Raw genomic sequence first — 15,638 nt, 5'->3', positions numbered from 1 at the left:
TGCTAATGGAAGTCATCAGAGCTGTTAATCACTAGGATCACTGACTTCAAAACCAGCTCTCTGTTTGTTATCGGGGGTAATTCTTTTTATGGACCTCGGGGGTTCTTCCACTTCTCCGTGATTTGAAGGGTTTATGAGGTCTTGTAGGAACTCGCGTGTTTTAATTGACTTGCTCATGAAGCTCTTCCAGAGTGCCATGCAAAATACAGGGGTGCCACGGCCCTCATAGTCATTAAAAAAATGGGCTGTGCCTATAAAGCAGACTTTATCCTTGTTCTGGAGACTGAATGATTTGAAAATTAAATGAGATTTCATGCTGCTGGAAAGTGTATGAGTTTTTTATCAGATAATTCAGTTCTGTGTGTGCTTTAGGGATGAGCCTATGTAGACTCCTTGACATCTACTAAAGTTTTCTTCAGCTCCCTGGATGGGGAGCCATAAGTGTCAATCCTTTCCTGTTAATTTAGTTCAGAGGCTGGAAATACTCGGGCTGCCTTAGATCCTATCATTACAGCTGTTGTTTCAGCTGCCATCCATACCCTCGTGTTATCTCTGCTCAGGCAGCATTGGGAAGAGACTCTGACTCAGTGAAATGGGAAAATGATGTGTGCTTTCGAAACTCGCTTCATCCCCACATGGATGAAAAATTGCTGCTCTCTGCAGATAGCCGGGCGTTTCTCTTTTCTTCTTCTTTGATTTTTGTGGTTGTTCCCCTTGGGTGGGAGCCAGCAAACTCAGCTAGAGCTTCTGGAGCATCCTCAGCTTGCTCCAGCAAATGCTTTCGTCTGTAAGCGCTCCTGACTGCTGATTGTTGGTGATTTCCCAGGGGTCAGTTTATTTTTTCCCCAATTCTCCTGGTAGAGGTTGGTCCCGATGCTGTTGGTGCCCATGACGCTCCCCTGCTGCCACCTGTGTCCTCGCAGAGCCCCTTCCCACCCTGCTCAGCCCCCAGCAGGAGTGAGGACAGGAGCTGAGCGCTTTTTCCCTCGTCTCTGCTGGATTTCAGCTCTTTGTTATAATTGTTTTTTTGCTGATGTTAGGAAACGACCGGCTTTTCCCCCATGGAACGTCTGTCAGCATTAGAGATAGTGTTACCAGCATCAGAAACCCAGGTTCAGCAGAACTGTGCAGGAGCCATACAGAGACAGCCTTTTTCTTTCTCTTTTTTTATTTCCTCCCTCCCCCTGGTACCTTCTCAAGTACTAATGGGGAGATAAGTTTCAAACTTGGTTTAGATTAACTAGAAATAGAGGGCTTTAAATCTCAAGTACTTACAAGGTGTGACCAAGTGGAAACGCAGCTTTTGTTCAGCTTAAGCTCCTTCGAAACCTGGGCAGAGGGATGAGCCAGTTCATGTTTTTCTTGCATTTTCTGGGATAATATTCATCCAGAAAATCTCAAGCTGAGAGAGATAAGGAGTTCAGGCAAGAATATCTGCTGTGCCTCCTGAGAGCGGTAAAGAGAGCCCAGCCCCAGGGCCTGGGGAAGGAGAGCACGGTCTGCAAGTCCTCTTTATGGTCCTGGGCAGGGATAGTTCATGGCAGGTCCCTTCAGGGTGGGTTGATGAGGTTCTCCATCATGCTCGGGGCTCATCCCTTCATCCGCAGCCTGGGCTCCAGCCAGGCAGGACGCAGAGGTGCTTGGGGACATGGCCCCGTATGGGCAGTCAGGGCCGGGGAACTCGGTTGTTGGCCATGGTTGCTCAGCAAGGATGTGGTGGAGAGGAAGGTCTTGCACTAGAAGCTGCCATGTTCATGGGACTCAGCTCCTTCCTTCTGCAGGCGTGGGGTGGGAAGGGACATTCGTTAATCAGAACGGGGAAGAACGGGTGGAAGGTGAGGAGATTAGCGGTGCTGGTGGAAGGGGAGTCCCTCCTGTGCAGGCAGCTCCGATTTCTCCAAAATGAAAGCTGCTTTCCTCCCTTTCTTACAGCATTACTTGCCGTGGCATGAAATATTCAGCCTCCATTCAGCCCATAACAAAATCCTCCTTTGCCATGCAGTGATGGGATGAAACCGGACTTGTTCACTTGTCATTTCCTTTTAATAAATGCCTATAAATCCTGAACTTCCCAGCAGTCCTCCTCCAGCCCACCAAGCAGTGAGCGTGCTGCCCTTTCTGTGTCTCCAGCCCCAGGAGGAGCAGAGCAAAAACCGCTGCAATCCTGCTACTTTCTGAATTGTTTTCTTTAACCCATTTGGCAAAGGATGAGTAGAGAAAGCCTATCAGTCTATCGGGCTCCGATTAAGCATGGCTCAGGTTCGTGCTGCTGGACCCAGGACAATAGCTAAAGCCCAATGCCTTTTAAGGAGCCCCAAAGACAACGAATGTCATGGCTGAAAATATGCGTGGATTGAGTTTCTATTTATAAAGTAGCAAGCGGCCCTGGCGCTAAGAGGAGCTGTATTTACCGAAGGGAACCAAAATGGTTTTTCAGATGGCCGTGGCTCAGCAGGTGCACCGAGGCAGGGGGAATAATGTGGGTGTGATGAGGGCAGGGCATGGAGAAGGCTCGTTGGTTGACTGAGGACACAGCTATGAGCTATAAATGATGGGGAATCAGGCGTGGGAGAGGCCAAAAAAAGGGCATCTCATTTTGTTAATTAATAGCTGCTTCCGTTCATCAGAATTTCTTGCATTTTGCCCCAGGACTCATGGTCTGGCTCCTGTTTCAAGGCAGACCTGGTGCATGTCTGCACCCATGCGGAAAGTGGAGAAGATCTTAATGGAGTGGTGTCAGGTTGAAAATCGTGTCTTTGTGTGACCCGTTTGATTTTTTTCTTATGTATATATATAAAAAAATCTGCAAATGATGAGTCAGTAAAATGTTGTTGGTGTTTCCTGTGAAATAGCTGAGGTCGGTATTTTCTTTCTGTGTTATTTTTCCTTAGTTGCCATGGTAATGATTTCAGAAGGGTTTTATTCTGCAGCCGTTTGAATGGGTTAGAAGTTTTCATGGTCTTCTGGATCTGCTCGCAGAAGCAGAGCCCTCGGGATCAGGAGAGATCTGCCTCCTGGCCGGTCACCCCATCCCTCCCTCCTTGCTGTGGCAAGACAGAGTGTTTTTTCTATTTTATTTTATTGTTAGCAAGATAGAGAGGAAAGACCCTGGGGTGCTTCTGCTCTCTTGTGCTGACATCCCCAGGGGCAGAGGCTGGGCAAGACCGGGCTTGGCCGCAGTCTGGAGCTCGCTGCCTGGGCAAGGGGGAGATGGGAACGGATGGATCTGTGCCAGACATGCCCGTGGTGCTGGGTGCAGGTCTGATGATGATGATGAAGAGCCTGTGCCATGCCTGTGCCTTATATGGGTCATGGCTGGAGGAAGGGAGGAGTAGGAGCCGTGTAAGCTCTGTGCACCATCTGCCAGGGCACTTGGTTGCGCTTCATCACACGGCAGGGCTTGTCTTTCAGGAATTGGGGAACGCAGCCCCCGGGGCTTGCGCTTCTAATGACCCCAGTCCTGTCCTCACCTACTCCCCACTTGTTGCCTGCAGCTATACTTGCCCAGCAGGCACCTTTGAGCCCCGTACACAAGAAGGAGTAGCGTGTGCCACCATCTCACGCCCAGATGGAAATGGAGCAAGTCCCTTCTGCCATCAGAAACCTCACTCGTGAGCTTCTACTCAGTTTAAAAAAAAAGAAAAGAAAAAAAAGAAAGAAAGAAATGCATTACAGCCTATTTCTGAATGCTGAAAAAGGACAAAGCGATGGTCCAGCTCTGAGATACCCCTCGAGGCAACATTTAGTACCTGGGGACATCTTCCCTTGCCTCCTCCTCTCCCCCCTGGCAGCGCCCTGCTTGGTGCCAGCCCTGCCCGAAACCTCCAGGCAGGGTGCAGAGAGCATCCCCTCCTCGCCGCCACGGTTTGCACCCTGCCAGGCTGGGTTATGTCTGGGCAGGCGCCCGTGGCTCGCCTCCTCCCTGCCGCCTTCGTTTGCTGCGTGGTGTTTATGAGAGATGCTGTGCTGTCTGCTCCTATTTTATGTGCTGCCAGAGCTTGTCAATGTGCTCTTTGGTACATCAACAAATCGACACTACACAAACAGAGAGCTAACAGGGAATGATTTATCCAGGACACCGTGTCTGTATGTCCAGCAAGGCGAGGTGTCCTGGAAACAAAATTCAGTGTTTACCAAAGACTCATAGGAAGAGCTGGTGTTTCGTGCTACAGCTGAATCGCACTTGTATCTCGCTCTTTCTGGGTGTTGCTCGCTTAATCATAGGATGCTTTCCTTTTAATTAGTCACTGCTGCTACTGATGAGAGAATTAGCAGGCTCCTCTTTTAATGGAGAAGCTGAGGCTGTGGCAGATGTGTTGTAGTTGGGGTGGTGGGTAGGAGGTTTTGTATTGCAGAGAAGCCCCAGGCTCTGCTTCTCCACGAAATGCCCTTTTCGGGGGAGTCCTGGAGCAGTTTGTTTTCTAAATGTGTCCTTTAGTCACAGGGAAGATGCTACCTCCCCTGGCTGCTGTGTTGTGGCCCTTGGAGGGGAAAGCTGCTTTTTACTGGCTCTTTTCCTCCACACCCGGCGAGGACCCGTGGAGCTGGTTGTGTGTCAGAGAGTCAGTGACTCTCCCAGGTGCCTTATGTCTAGAGCTGGTCAATATTGTTTTGATTAGACAGTTATTGTCAGAAAATGGCAGTTTATCAAACTTGAAGCTGTTTGTGGGAGGGGAGTGGTTTCAGTGAACCGGCTTAAAAAGAAAAAATGAAATACATTGTCTGAGATGTTTGAAATGTCAATTTGAACAGTTGGGGAACAAAAAGTTCTGTGTTCTTGAAGCTGACTTTTATTTATGTCTTTTAATTTTAGTTGATTTACAGTATAGAGCAAATGGATAAGGGAATAGGGACTGAAATGGAGGGGAGAGCTTTCAAAATTTTGCGCACAAAGTGTTCCAGTTTGCCAATTCTGAAACTCTGCATTCCTGTTTGGGATGGGATGACAATTTCAATTCCCGTGGGAGAGAAAAGCCACTTTCCTGCTGTATTGTAATGATGTCTAAGGAAAGAAGTCTCAGATGTGTTTGTGATTTCTCTAGAGCAGAAGCATCTTATAAACAGTCTTATTATCTATACCCATCTATGGCTGTATGGAAATCCCATAGCTGGTGTTCTCAGAAGTGTTTGAATCCCCACTGTCTGGCTGTGATCCCCTTGGGCAGGATCACGATCTCAGCCTCCCTCTATTTTTATAAATAATTCCCAACAGTGCTGGTGGCAGGGGTCTGGGCAGGTGCCCCATGGACTGGCTGCAGCCATGTGTGCCTTGAAAGGGATGCAGAGCTCTTGCAGGGGGCTCATGAGCTGCTCTGGGACACCCCTCCTACCAAGCAGGAGCGAGGGGATTGAGGGAGAGAGGGCTGCAAAAATCCTCCGAGTAATTCGCGTTGCCCAGTCTCAACTGTTTAGGAATGTGTTATTTCCCAAAGCGAAATAACTCCTTGATTTCAGCTGGGTCTGGTTGCTGTGTGCTTCCAGCAGATGCTCTCCTCGCCCTCCCCTGGCAGAGCTCCAGGCTGCCCTGGAGACCCTCCTCTTCTCCTGGCTGGGTGAAAGGGAAGTTTTTCTTTCCTCTTTCAATCCATTTTGGCCATTAATCTTAGGGGTTTGGATATTAATTTTCACCTCTGGTTCAGGAGATCTCACTCTTCATTTTTATTATGGGCACCTAATGTCTCAGATATTAAAAACCTTTTCTTGCAAGGGAAGTGGAAGAGAGTGTGTGGAGGAGGAGTGGGGGGCCAGGCAGCTTTTTTGGGATGAAGCAGGGGGAGATGGATGGATCCGGTGTTGCTGCGGGTGCTGAGCATCGCCCTGCTGCACGGGCTGCCCCATAGCCCTCCCACACAGGTCCCTGGGGTATTTGGGGCTCTCGTGAGCTGGGTGGACTGGGAGGGATGTTTCATGGCCTCGAGGGGTCCCAGCCCTTCCAGTGGGTGCTGGGGGTCCTGGAAAAGTTGCAGCGAAAGCGCTGGCCCCCACATCACCTGGCTGTGCCCTGCCAGCGCCTCCCACCTGGATTTATACATCCCAATAACATCTTCAAGCAGAAGGTGCTCGCGAAGTGCAAAGTTTCATTAATCCACGCTACTAACATGGCATCCCTGCTGGGGCTGGTTGGATTTTCCATGTCAGCCCCCGCGGGGAAGGGATGCCGCGGCTGCGGGAGATGCTGGGCGCTGCTCACGCATCAAGGGACTTAACTGGGTTGCGCCTGCGGGGCCGGTTAGATTTGGCAGCGTGGTCACAGAGGGGGAACAGAGGGTGGAAATCTTAGTGGTGCTGATGGATGAGAAGGAAAGCTTCCAGGAACACATTTCGTTTCCAGCAGTATTGCTGCAGTAATGATAACAGCACAGCCTGCCTTGGCGCTGGGGCACTCATGAATGAGTTGGCATTTTTTTTCTGACTAATGTAGACTTTCAGATATTTGAAAGTGTCCTGAGGTGCAGCTTGACATATAAGTTCTCAGCCTATTTATTACTTTGTGTCTGAGTGTTCCCATAAGTATATGATTTTAAACCAGGGCTGCGTTTAATATCAGGAGCTGGAGCATTCGTATTTTAGCTCTAGATCAGCGAGGAGGTGGTTTGGACTGTATGTCCGGTGTGTTTGGCAAACTCTAGCCAAGGGATCTGTTCCTCAGTGAGGATGTTTGAGGTATAGGAAGTGTTCAACACCTCCTTTTTTTTTTTTCTTTTTTAATTACTTTTTCTTTTCAATGCTGCTGTTTCCCGCTTTGCTATCCTGTGACCATTGCTGTGTCATCACAAGGTCCCACTGGCATCAGTGCAAGTCCCCAGGGATTACACTACCACGCTGAGATAACATCAGACCAATTTGGGTCCCCATCTACCATTGCGCTGGGTTGGAGGAACCTGAGCTGCAAGGGCTTGGCCAGCTGTGCCTGGAGACTTCAACTCTGAGAAAGAAAGAGTTGAATGCCCGCATGGATTATCTGTTTATTTGCCAGCATATATCTGTGAAGCCTTTGGTCGCTGTAGTTTTTTGGGGCTCTGAAATGCAGTTGATCAAGGATTGACCCTGCCCCTGAGCCATCCCCTCTCCTGGCTCCCACGGTGTTGGGTTGGAGTTGGGTCACTTCATGTCAAACCCTACAGCTTGTGCCGCAGCATGTGCGGTGGCACGGCAGCTCCTGGACTGTTGTAGGAAGATTTTGGCCAACCGTGAAGGTGTTTCATGTAAGCGAAGGGAGTAGTCAACAACGTGCGTTGCACATTGGCTTCTGCTTGTGGTGTAGCTGCCGTGAACTTGCACATCTGGCCATAACTCACCACAGTGTTCAGGCATCGAAAGCCGTGGGTGGTTACATGTGCAGATTTAGAAAAATATCTGAGTTAAGTGCCAAACTACCCCTAAGAGGAATCCAGCACCCGGTGTGCGTAAGGTGTTTAGTGAACTGTGCCAGCCCACTGCCCTGTGGGGCACCTTGGCGTTGTCGACGCGACCCCGTGGCCATCTGCCAGCAGGACGTCGGCTCCTGATTTTAATGAAGCTTTTAAGTAGAAACACGCAGTTGTGGCTGTGTATTGGGGTTAAACGGGGAGAAGGGGTCTGGTACTGCAGATTCTGCTCCTGTCTTTGCCACTGACTGATCCTAAACAGACTACGCCACCGGTTTTTGTCTTCTGCCATATGTTTTCCAACAATGCACGCCCACCCGTCGGGAAAAGCGCAGCACTGGGTGTCTGCAGGCATTGTTGGGAACCCTCTGTGAAATATGCTAGAAAAACATGAAAGGTATTAATTCAGGTCTAAGATTACTGGAAGTCTGTTTGTTAAGGCTTTTTCATACCTCTGTTTTTAGATTGCCAGCCTGGAATGCCAGGATCGGGCCCTTCCTCAGTAGCAGTATTTGGGGGCTCCTGATAATAAGGGGTTTTGAGCCATTCCAGTTATATCACCCCAAATCTCTGCTTTTGAAAAATCTTAGCTTAAATCTTTTGATGAGATACTAAATAAAAAGGCAGGCCCTAAAAGGATATTTATGTGAGAAAACAGTCCGACTTTCTCTTCTGCATAAGGTGACTTGGTTTGGAGGATGTGAAAGCATTAAGACTCGGTACACACCACTTTTACGTAAACCTCCTGAGGTGGTACTAAAGCTGCGATTAACGTGAAGTCCATGTCTGGATTTACCTGCTCAATTTACAACGGATATATAAACCTTAAATACTCTGATAGTATTTTTCTTCTCTCTCCTGGGCTTTGAGTGAGCTATTGCTGTTTTCTCGCTACACCAGTAGCATTGGTATTCCTACACCTGCAGTATTGGGGCTTGTTGTATTTCCAGGCGTAATTTTGGATACGGAGCCATACTGCTTACTGTCTCCCTTTCTTCTTCCTCTTTCCCCAGCCGGAGGAGCTTACCAATGCCCTGGAGATCAGCAACATAGTCTTCACAAGCCTCTTTGCCCTGGAGATGCTGTTGAAAGTCCTTGTTTACGGTCCTTTTGGCTACATTAAGAATCCATACAACATCTTTGATGGGATCATTGTGGTGATTAGGTACAAACCTAGAGCTTTCTTTATGTGTGTTTCCCCTCATTTGGCTGTTTAATTAAACAGAAAGTAATGGAGAGCGGGCATAAATACCTTCCTGTGACACTTTATGCTTCTCTGCTGTAAATTAATGCACTTAGACACGATTGCTAATACATATCTTGGGGTTATTTTATGGTCATTTTAGAGAGAGGCCCAAGCAGAAAGCTATCAGTCCTGATGTCCTGGGAAACTCTAGGATCCAAATGGTACAAACAGTGCCCGATTAAGTAGCTCTGCTTTTTTGGCATGTGCAAAGGCTATAATTGCCCCTGCAGCTGCAGCCACTGATTTGCAGGCATGTTTTTGACACTCTAGTGGGGCTCTGCTCTTTGCAAGCCTGGATGGAGTCCAGCTCGCTGGGGGCATTGGCAATGCGTCTCTGCCCACTTTCCATCCCTCTTCTCTCTGAATTTCACCCTCCCTTTGCTTCCTGTCCTCCTCGCCTTTGCGTTGGGCTTTGTCTTCTCATCCTGCAATGATCTCTTCTTCTCCCTCAGCGTGTGGGAGATAGTGGGCCAGCAAGGTGGGGGGCTCTCGGTCCTGCGGACCTTTCGGCTCATGCGAGTTTTGAAGCTGGTCCGCTTCATGCCAGCCCTCCAGCGCCAGCTTGTAGTCCTCATGAAGACCATGGACAACGTGGCCACGTTCTGCATGTTGCTGATGCTCTTCATCTTCATCTTCAGGTGAGCACTTCCGATTGCCCGTTCTGAGGTTGCTCTGGGTTTTTAGACAGGATCCCATGGCGAGGTGAGGAGATATAAGAGTCCATACCGGGACGTGGCCGAGCTGAATGGTCCCAGGAACAGCATCGCTGGCCAGTGCTGGCAGTGGCTTGCTGCCCTGACTAAATTCTCTTAACTCTCGCCAAATGAGACATCTGTCTTTGCAAGATGATTTACGAGGAGAATCTTTCAGCTGGATGATTCCTTGATATCTCCCCAAGACAGCGGTCCCATTACTTACGGACTAGCAGAAAGCCTGGTGCTAAAAATATTGCCAAGGAGAGGGCGATGTTCCTAAAATAAAGTCAGCCGTGGTGGTGCTTGTGCTCTTGCACGGCCTCTTCTTCTGAGAAGTGGAAATGTTAGAAATAGGCTTGGTGTAGACCTGAATTTTTGGATTTTGGTCTAGATTTTGAGAAAAGCCTGTCTCCTTGTAACAGCCAACTCTGGTGTTCGAGCAATCCAGGCACTGGGAAGGCTGAAGAAAGCCAGTCTCTTCTGTGGAATAACGTCCCTTCTCCCAGTGAGATGTTTCACTCCAAACCCATCATTTGCAGACATGATGCTCACTAGAGCTGTAAATAATTTAAATATTCAGGTTACTGGCCGAGAGCAGGGAAAACCGAATTATTCTTTTAGTATCAGTCTAAAATGAAAGGTATTCTGTTTTCTTGTCAAAATTGAAAAAGCTGTTTTGGGTCCCCTGATATGTCTCATTCAGGCATTTCACAGAAGCCCTTTTTTGTCTTCCTAATTCAATTTAAGCATATTTTGCTGAAAATGTGTCATTGCAAAACAGAAAGTCAAAACATTTTGTTTAGGAAATGTTGAAACACAATGTTTTGACTTAAAAAAACCCAAAGCACCAAAGCAGAAGAAAAATAAGGAGCGGGCATGCTTTTTGGTTGAAACTTTTTGACAGATTTGACCCAAATTCACAACTGGTTTGCATGATCTTGAGGCATGTTTTTCAGTGAACGAATGTTGCATCTTTTTTAAAAACCAAAAAAGAATAAAAAGAATTGCCTAGGTGAAATCAGGAGACAGTCAGCCCTGCTGTATGATTACTGGTTTGTACTGTGGTCCCCTTGTTGAGCCCCTGCTCTCCCTCCCATGCAGCATCCTGGGGATGCACCTCTTTGGCTGTAAATTTGCCTCGGAGCGAGATGGCGACACGCTGCCCGACAGGAAGAACTTCGACTCCTTGCTCTGGGCCATTGTCACCGTTTTCCAGGTACAAAATGGAAAATGCCACAACTCATGTGTGTTTGGGGCCTGCGAGGGCTGGGGTTGTTTTCCAAAGCTTATGACAGGGCTTAGTGATGCTCCTTGCCGTGGAAGGGAGAGGACCCCAAACCACAGGTGCAGGAACACAGGGGTTTTCAGACCGTTTTCCAGAATAAATCAGAAAGCTAATGAGGAGGGGCTGCCAAGGCAGGAGGCTCTTGGATTTGCAGAGTATGGGCTGGGTGGGTGAAAGTGCCTGCAGAGGGTGGAGATAGAGAGGAGATCAGGACCATTTGCAGTGATATTTTGACAAAGAACACAATCTGGTTTAAGCCCATAATTAACGTGTGCAGTTTTTTGTTCTAGCAGCTCTGAGCTCTGTAACTGTGGGATCTACGAAGGACTTTTAGCTCTTCTGGCTGACCAAAGGAAAGGTCCGACCCGTGCGACATTGCACTCCCTTACAGATGAACGCATCCTTGGTGCTGGTGGGAGTTGGGGCAGGGTTCTTACCGGTAGCATGTGAGTCACGGTTGCTTTGGTCCTGCCACTCTGGCTCAGAAGGTGGCTTTGGCCAGATTTATCCTCCTGTGGTTATAGCTATGGTGGATACCCCAAAAGTGGGATGCTCATTTGGCCCATGCAGAGCACAGGTACCCAGCCAGGCTTGGGCAAAACAGCACACAATTATCTGGTATCTCCATTTTCCTGATACTCTTCCTCTGCAGATTTTGACCCAGGAAGACTGGAACAAGGTCCTCTACAATGGCATGGCATCAACCTCCTCCTGGGCTGCTCTCTACTTCATCGCTCTCATGACGTTTGGGAATTATGTTCTCTTTAACCTGCTGGTGGCCATCCTGGTAGAGGGTTTCCAGACGGAGGTAATGTCCTCATGCTCATGCCTTTGCTTTCTTCTAAAGTTTAGGGCCTCCAGATCCTGGAAATTGATTTCTGAGATGGTCAGAAATACGTTTACAAGAGTGGTACATGAAAAAAGTGCGAGACAATACTAGGTTTTCTTTAATTTTTTTTTTCTTTCTTCTTTTTCTTAGCCACAGTGCAATTTAATACAGCAAGCCCTCTAAATGAAGGGCTTAAATGAAGAGCATTGTTAGCATTAATGCAGGAGTGGGAATTCAGCAGTGAGTCAGGCACTGCGGATGGGATCGCTGCTATGACAATGTCTTTGAAACAGTTCTCACCGTGTTTGTCAGCCAGATTAAAAACCCCTCCTGAAAACTTGTGCAGGCTGGTAAGAGATTAGTGACACGATTATCTTTTTTGATGGTATGCGTTCACGGAGCTCTTCCTGCAATGCTCTACACATTTTAAAGTACATGATTTCTGGTTTCTGCCATCTGCTTCCTCGGGCTGGGAACTCCCATGAGACACCCTGGATTGCTGGAAGCTTTCATGGAAGCGCAGGGGGGCACTTAGGTTTGAACTCAACTTTTTTTTTTTTTTCATCTTTCTGCCTTCCCAACTGTCCAACTCAGAGCGAGGGAGCATGTCACCTTGTCCCCAGAGTGGGGGACCTGCGATGCCCACCTGCTCTCTGCAAAAATTGTCCGACTGTCCGAGAACATCAGTAAGGGGAGGGGACCTTTACACCCTGCCCAGGGGGTTGGGGGGAGAAATGTAACCTAAAACTGCTCACTGGGATCTGCTTGTATAGGCTGTGCTTTTACACACTATCTCTGATTTTTATAAGCATTCTGGGGAGACTAAATATTATTTAAGATTTGTTGCTTGTGTATCATAATATCCTACCAGCCTATGAACAGCTATGCACAGAACTGCTTTTACTATCATTATTTTTGGAGCACAGTTTAGAGTTAAATTAATGGAGTTGTACCAGGAGATAGCAAGAAGAAATATTTTTTATTTTTTGTATCATGCCTCTCCATGTTGGTGCTTTTCTTTTTTAATTGTTATTGTTGTAGCTGTTTCTGTCTGTAAATCCCCCCTGCCATTCAGCCGACGGGAAGGTTACTGCCAGGTTCTCCCGAATAGTACAATGTTCCCTTGCCCAAGCAAGGAGAGGTAAAAAGCTCCTTGTCTGCTTGCGATGACGGCTTCGAAACCAAACCTTTGTCTGTTCAGTCTAGCAAACTGATTCTCTGAAGGTCGCCGAAGTGGGAGATCACCTGCTGCACCCGCTTCTTAGAGAAAAGGATGCAGCCTCTAAATGCAGCGGCCGCTTTTCCAACCCCTGGTCCTCAAGGGAGGCTGGCACCTCTGGTCCTTGGCTCAGCCCGTTTTTTCATGCTAGAGCATCCCCGGGCTCACCCGCCGGCACGCTCCCGCACACCCAGCCGCCGCGCGCCTCTTTCCCTGGGCAGCATTTATCCTGCGCTCGCTTTGCGGCCAGCTGGTACTGTGGCGTAACTCCCTGTGAATTCATGCCCTGGCTTAATGCACTGCAATTTTCTTCCAATAACCATGTCCTTCAGGGTAAGTCTTCCCTGGAGTCAGGGGAACTGCCCGCAGCACCTCCAGATTTGCTTTCGGCTGGTTTTTGCAGCAGGGCTGCCCCATCCCGGCTTCTCCTCTGCCAGGGCAGCGCTGGGCAGGTCCAAGCCAGCTCCAGGATTTCCATATAAGCTGCAAATGTGCTTTAAGTGCAGTGTAAATCAGGGAGCAACTTCTGATTCAGGAAAGCACTGACAGAGCCTGAAGCCAGTGATGCTCGTGCTGGTGTTGAGAGGCGAGTGCAGGGACCAGGATCCAGCGCAGGCTCCAAAGATCAAACCGTCTCTGGCCAATTCTGCCCAACCACAGCAATTTCAGTGAACTCGCACCAGATTTCTATAACTTGTGACTCTGATGACAGTGCTATTTTATATCTTAGGCTTTGATGATGGCATTTTAATAATAATCTTCTTTCCACGTCATTGTTATTCCGAGTTCTCCACATTCTTCCAATAAATTGCAATGGGATCAAGAGATCCTTCGGCTCAACCCAAGTTTCCCTCAGCAGACGCGGAGCAAATGTCTGCTGGAGGTCAGGAGCCAGGTCTGGCCTTGCCGCTTTCTGTTTATTCAGCTTTGCTGGTGTGTAGCTTTGCAAACAGATCTCATTCTGGCTTTTGCTAGCCAGCACACAAAGGATCTTCTCCTAAGCAGAATTAATAGAGAGATCATCTCTCGCTGTAAACAAACCCCAGTGTCTCCCTCCTGTGATTGCACATGACCCTTCTTCTGAGTTGGTTTTTTGGGTTTGGTTTTTGGTGGTGGGTTTTTTTTTTTCCGTTCTCCTTCAGATTTCTGGGCTGAAACACAATCCTGGGGCTGCTGCCTTTATCTCCCTGGTCCTTGAGTGCCTTTCCTCAATCTGCAAGCACCTCGTTAATTTTAGTGCATGGCTTTGCAGCCCCAGTTGCTAGGCAGCAGATGTATATAAGCAGTGGAGAAACAAAAAGGACCTGTTCCAAACTTTAAATATGGAGCAATATATTTTGCAGGGTTGAGTTTCTTTTTTCTTTTTTTTTTCCTTCTTTCTTTTTATTTGGTAACCTGCTTTTCTCTTGTAAGAGGTGCACGCAGGACTTTATGCAACGTGGTTATTTTTGACTACGCGTTCTCCGATTTAACTCGAGCCTGGCATTGGTGCGGGGAAGGTGAGCAGGGGACTCCGTTTGATTGAGCTGCTAATTTGAAATTGCTGCTTGACCTCTCAGGTTCCTGCCCTGGGGACTTCTCTCTGAAGCAACCAATGACTCCTTTTTGTCAGGCATAAAGTTCCTCTCCTGAGGGACTTCCTAATAATGTTATATCTCCAAAGTGTATTCTTCCATTGGTAATCCTCCCAGTTTCGTGTCCCCTTGTCCCTGGCTGTCCTCGCTGGTGGGTTTGTTCCTTCCCCTCCTTTGTACCCCCCTCCCTCCCTGGCACCCCAGGTCCTCCAGCCCCTCCATCCTTTCCTCTGCAGGACATTACGTGCTCTCTGGATGTAGCATCCTCGGAGAAATAAGGACTTGGACTTCTTCTGGGCTTTAACCAGAGAGAACAGTCCCTTCTCCCACAGTAGGGATTTTGGATGGTGTTTTTCTTGCATCCTTTACCTTGTGCACTCCTATCGGTTTCAGTGGGATTTTCCTTGTGAAGGAAAAGTGTTTCCATGTTTTCTCTTTTGATGGCTTTTCCATATCTCTCTGTTGCAACCAAAGACTTTAAATTAAGTGTCCGTTACATCGCTAGCAAGACACCGTTGTCCAAACATCCAGATCCCAGAGCTGATCGGTCTTAAACTCTTCATCCCAGCCTAGATTGGGATGAGTTTTGCAGCCCATGTAGCAACTGGAGGAAAGATCATCCGCCCTGTAGGCAAGAACTTAAGCCGGTGGGACAACCTGTGCCCTCCTGCCACAGCATGTAACCTCCCACAGCCCCGCGGGACGGGACCAGGCACTGCCACGCTGCCAAGATGTGCCGAGGAGCGTTGGGAGAGCCACCCCTGAGGAAAGGGAAACCCAGTAAGGTGAAAAATGACACGTGCTTTCCAAGTGGGTGGGGGAAGACTGACTTCTGGTGCTGTGAAGAGATGCTGTGTCCCCCTGCCGTGTTTGGGAACCCAGCTGATTTAAACTGGTATCTCCACTAATGGGGGTGAGGAGGGATCTGAACTCACAGCGGATTCTGGTGGCTTTCCTGAAATGAGGTATTTCACCTGGCCGTAAGAGGACTGATACTGTGTTAATCAAACATTCATTAAAGGACTCCTCTGCCGCTTAATGAAGGCGTAATAAATAAAGATCCTATTATGCAGCTGCAAAAAAAAAAAGATATATAATAATGTTTTCAATAATTAGCTGGTGTTTCATTAGCACAATTATCACTGAGGAGCTGAAGCAAGCTCTGTTCAAAACACTTAATTTAAAGGTAAGGCTGGTCCCTTCGAAGGGCTTCTCTCCATCTGAGATCTTCCACCCCTTCCCTGCGCCGAGTGGAGTGGGTGCCCCAGCCCGGCTCTCCATCATGGCTGCACGCTGCCCTTCTCCCCCTCCCCTCTCCTTCCCTGCCTTGTGTGTTTTTTTGATTCCCCATTCAGTCCTGCTGTTGAAACTGTGAAAATTGAACCACCCTTCCCCTTCCTCCCCCCCCCTCCCCCCCCCACCC

The 15,638-nt window shown here is 48.3% G+C and overlaps 1 protein-coding gene across 1 annotated transcript in view; it reads left to right on the top strand.

Moving 5' to 3' along the window:
• LOC104838809 (voltage-dependent T-type calcium channel subunit alpha-1G-like) overlaps nucleotides 1-15,638 on the top strand; it is a gene marked incomplete at its 5' end in the record, with an annotated part of 81,100 nt that overhangs the window by 6,407 nt on the left and 59,055 nt on the right. Inside the window, 4 exons of the mRNA XM_010578753.1 lie at nucleotides 8,381-8,532; nucleotides 9,066-9,251; nucleotides 10,410-10,524; nucleotides 11,246-11,401. Of these exons, the coding sequence (XP_010577055.1) occupies nucleotides 8,381-8,532; nucleotides 9,066-9,251; nucleotides 10,410-10,524; nucleotides 11,246-11,401 (609 nt within the window). The remainder of the gene's footprint in view (nucleotides 1-8,380; nucleotides 8,533-9,065; nucleotides 9,252-10,409; nucleotides 10,525-11,245; nucleotides 11,402-15,638) is intronic.

Source organism: Haliaeetus leucocephalus, unplaced genomic scaffold (assembly GCF_000737465.1).
Source record: "Haliaeetus leucocephalus isolate CR32 unplaced genomic scaffold, Haliaeetus_leucocephalus-4.0 Scaffold646, whole genome shotgun sequence".
In the NCBI taxonomy this organism is placed as follows: Eukaryota; Metazoa; Chordata; class Aves; order Accipitriformes; family Accipitridae; genus Haliaeetus; species Haliaeetus leucocephalus.
This window is presented reverse-complemented; position numbering and strand designations above follow the sequence as displayed.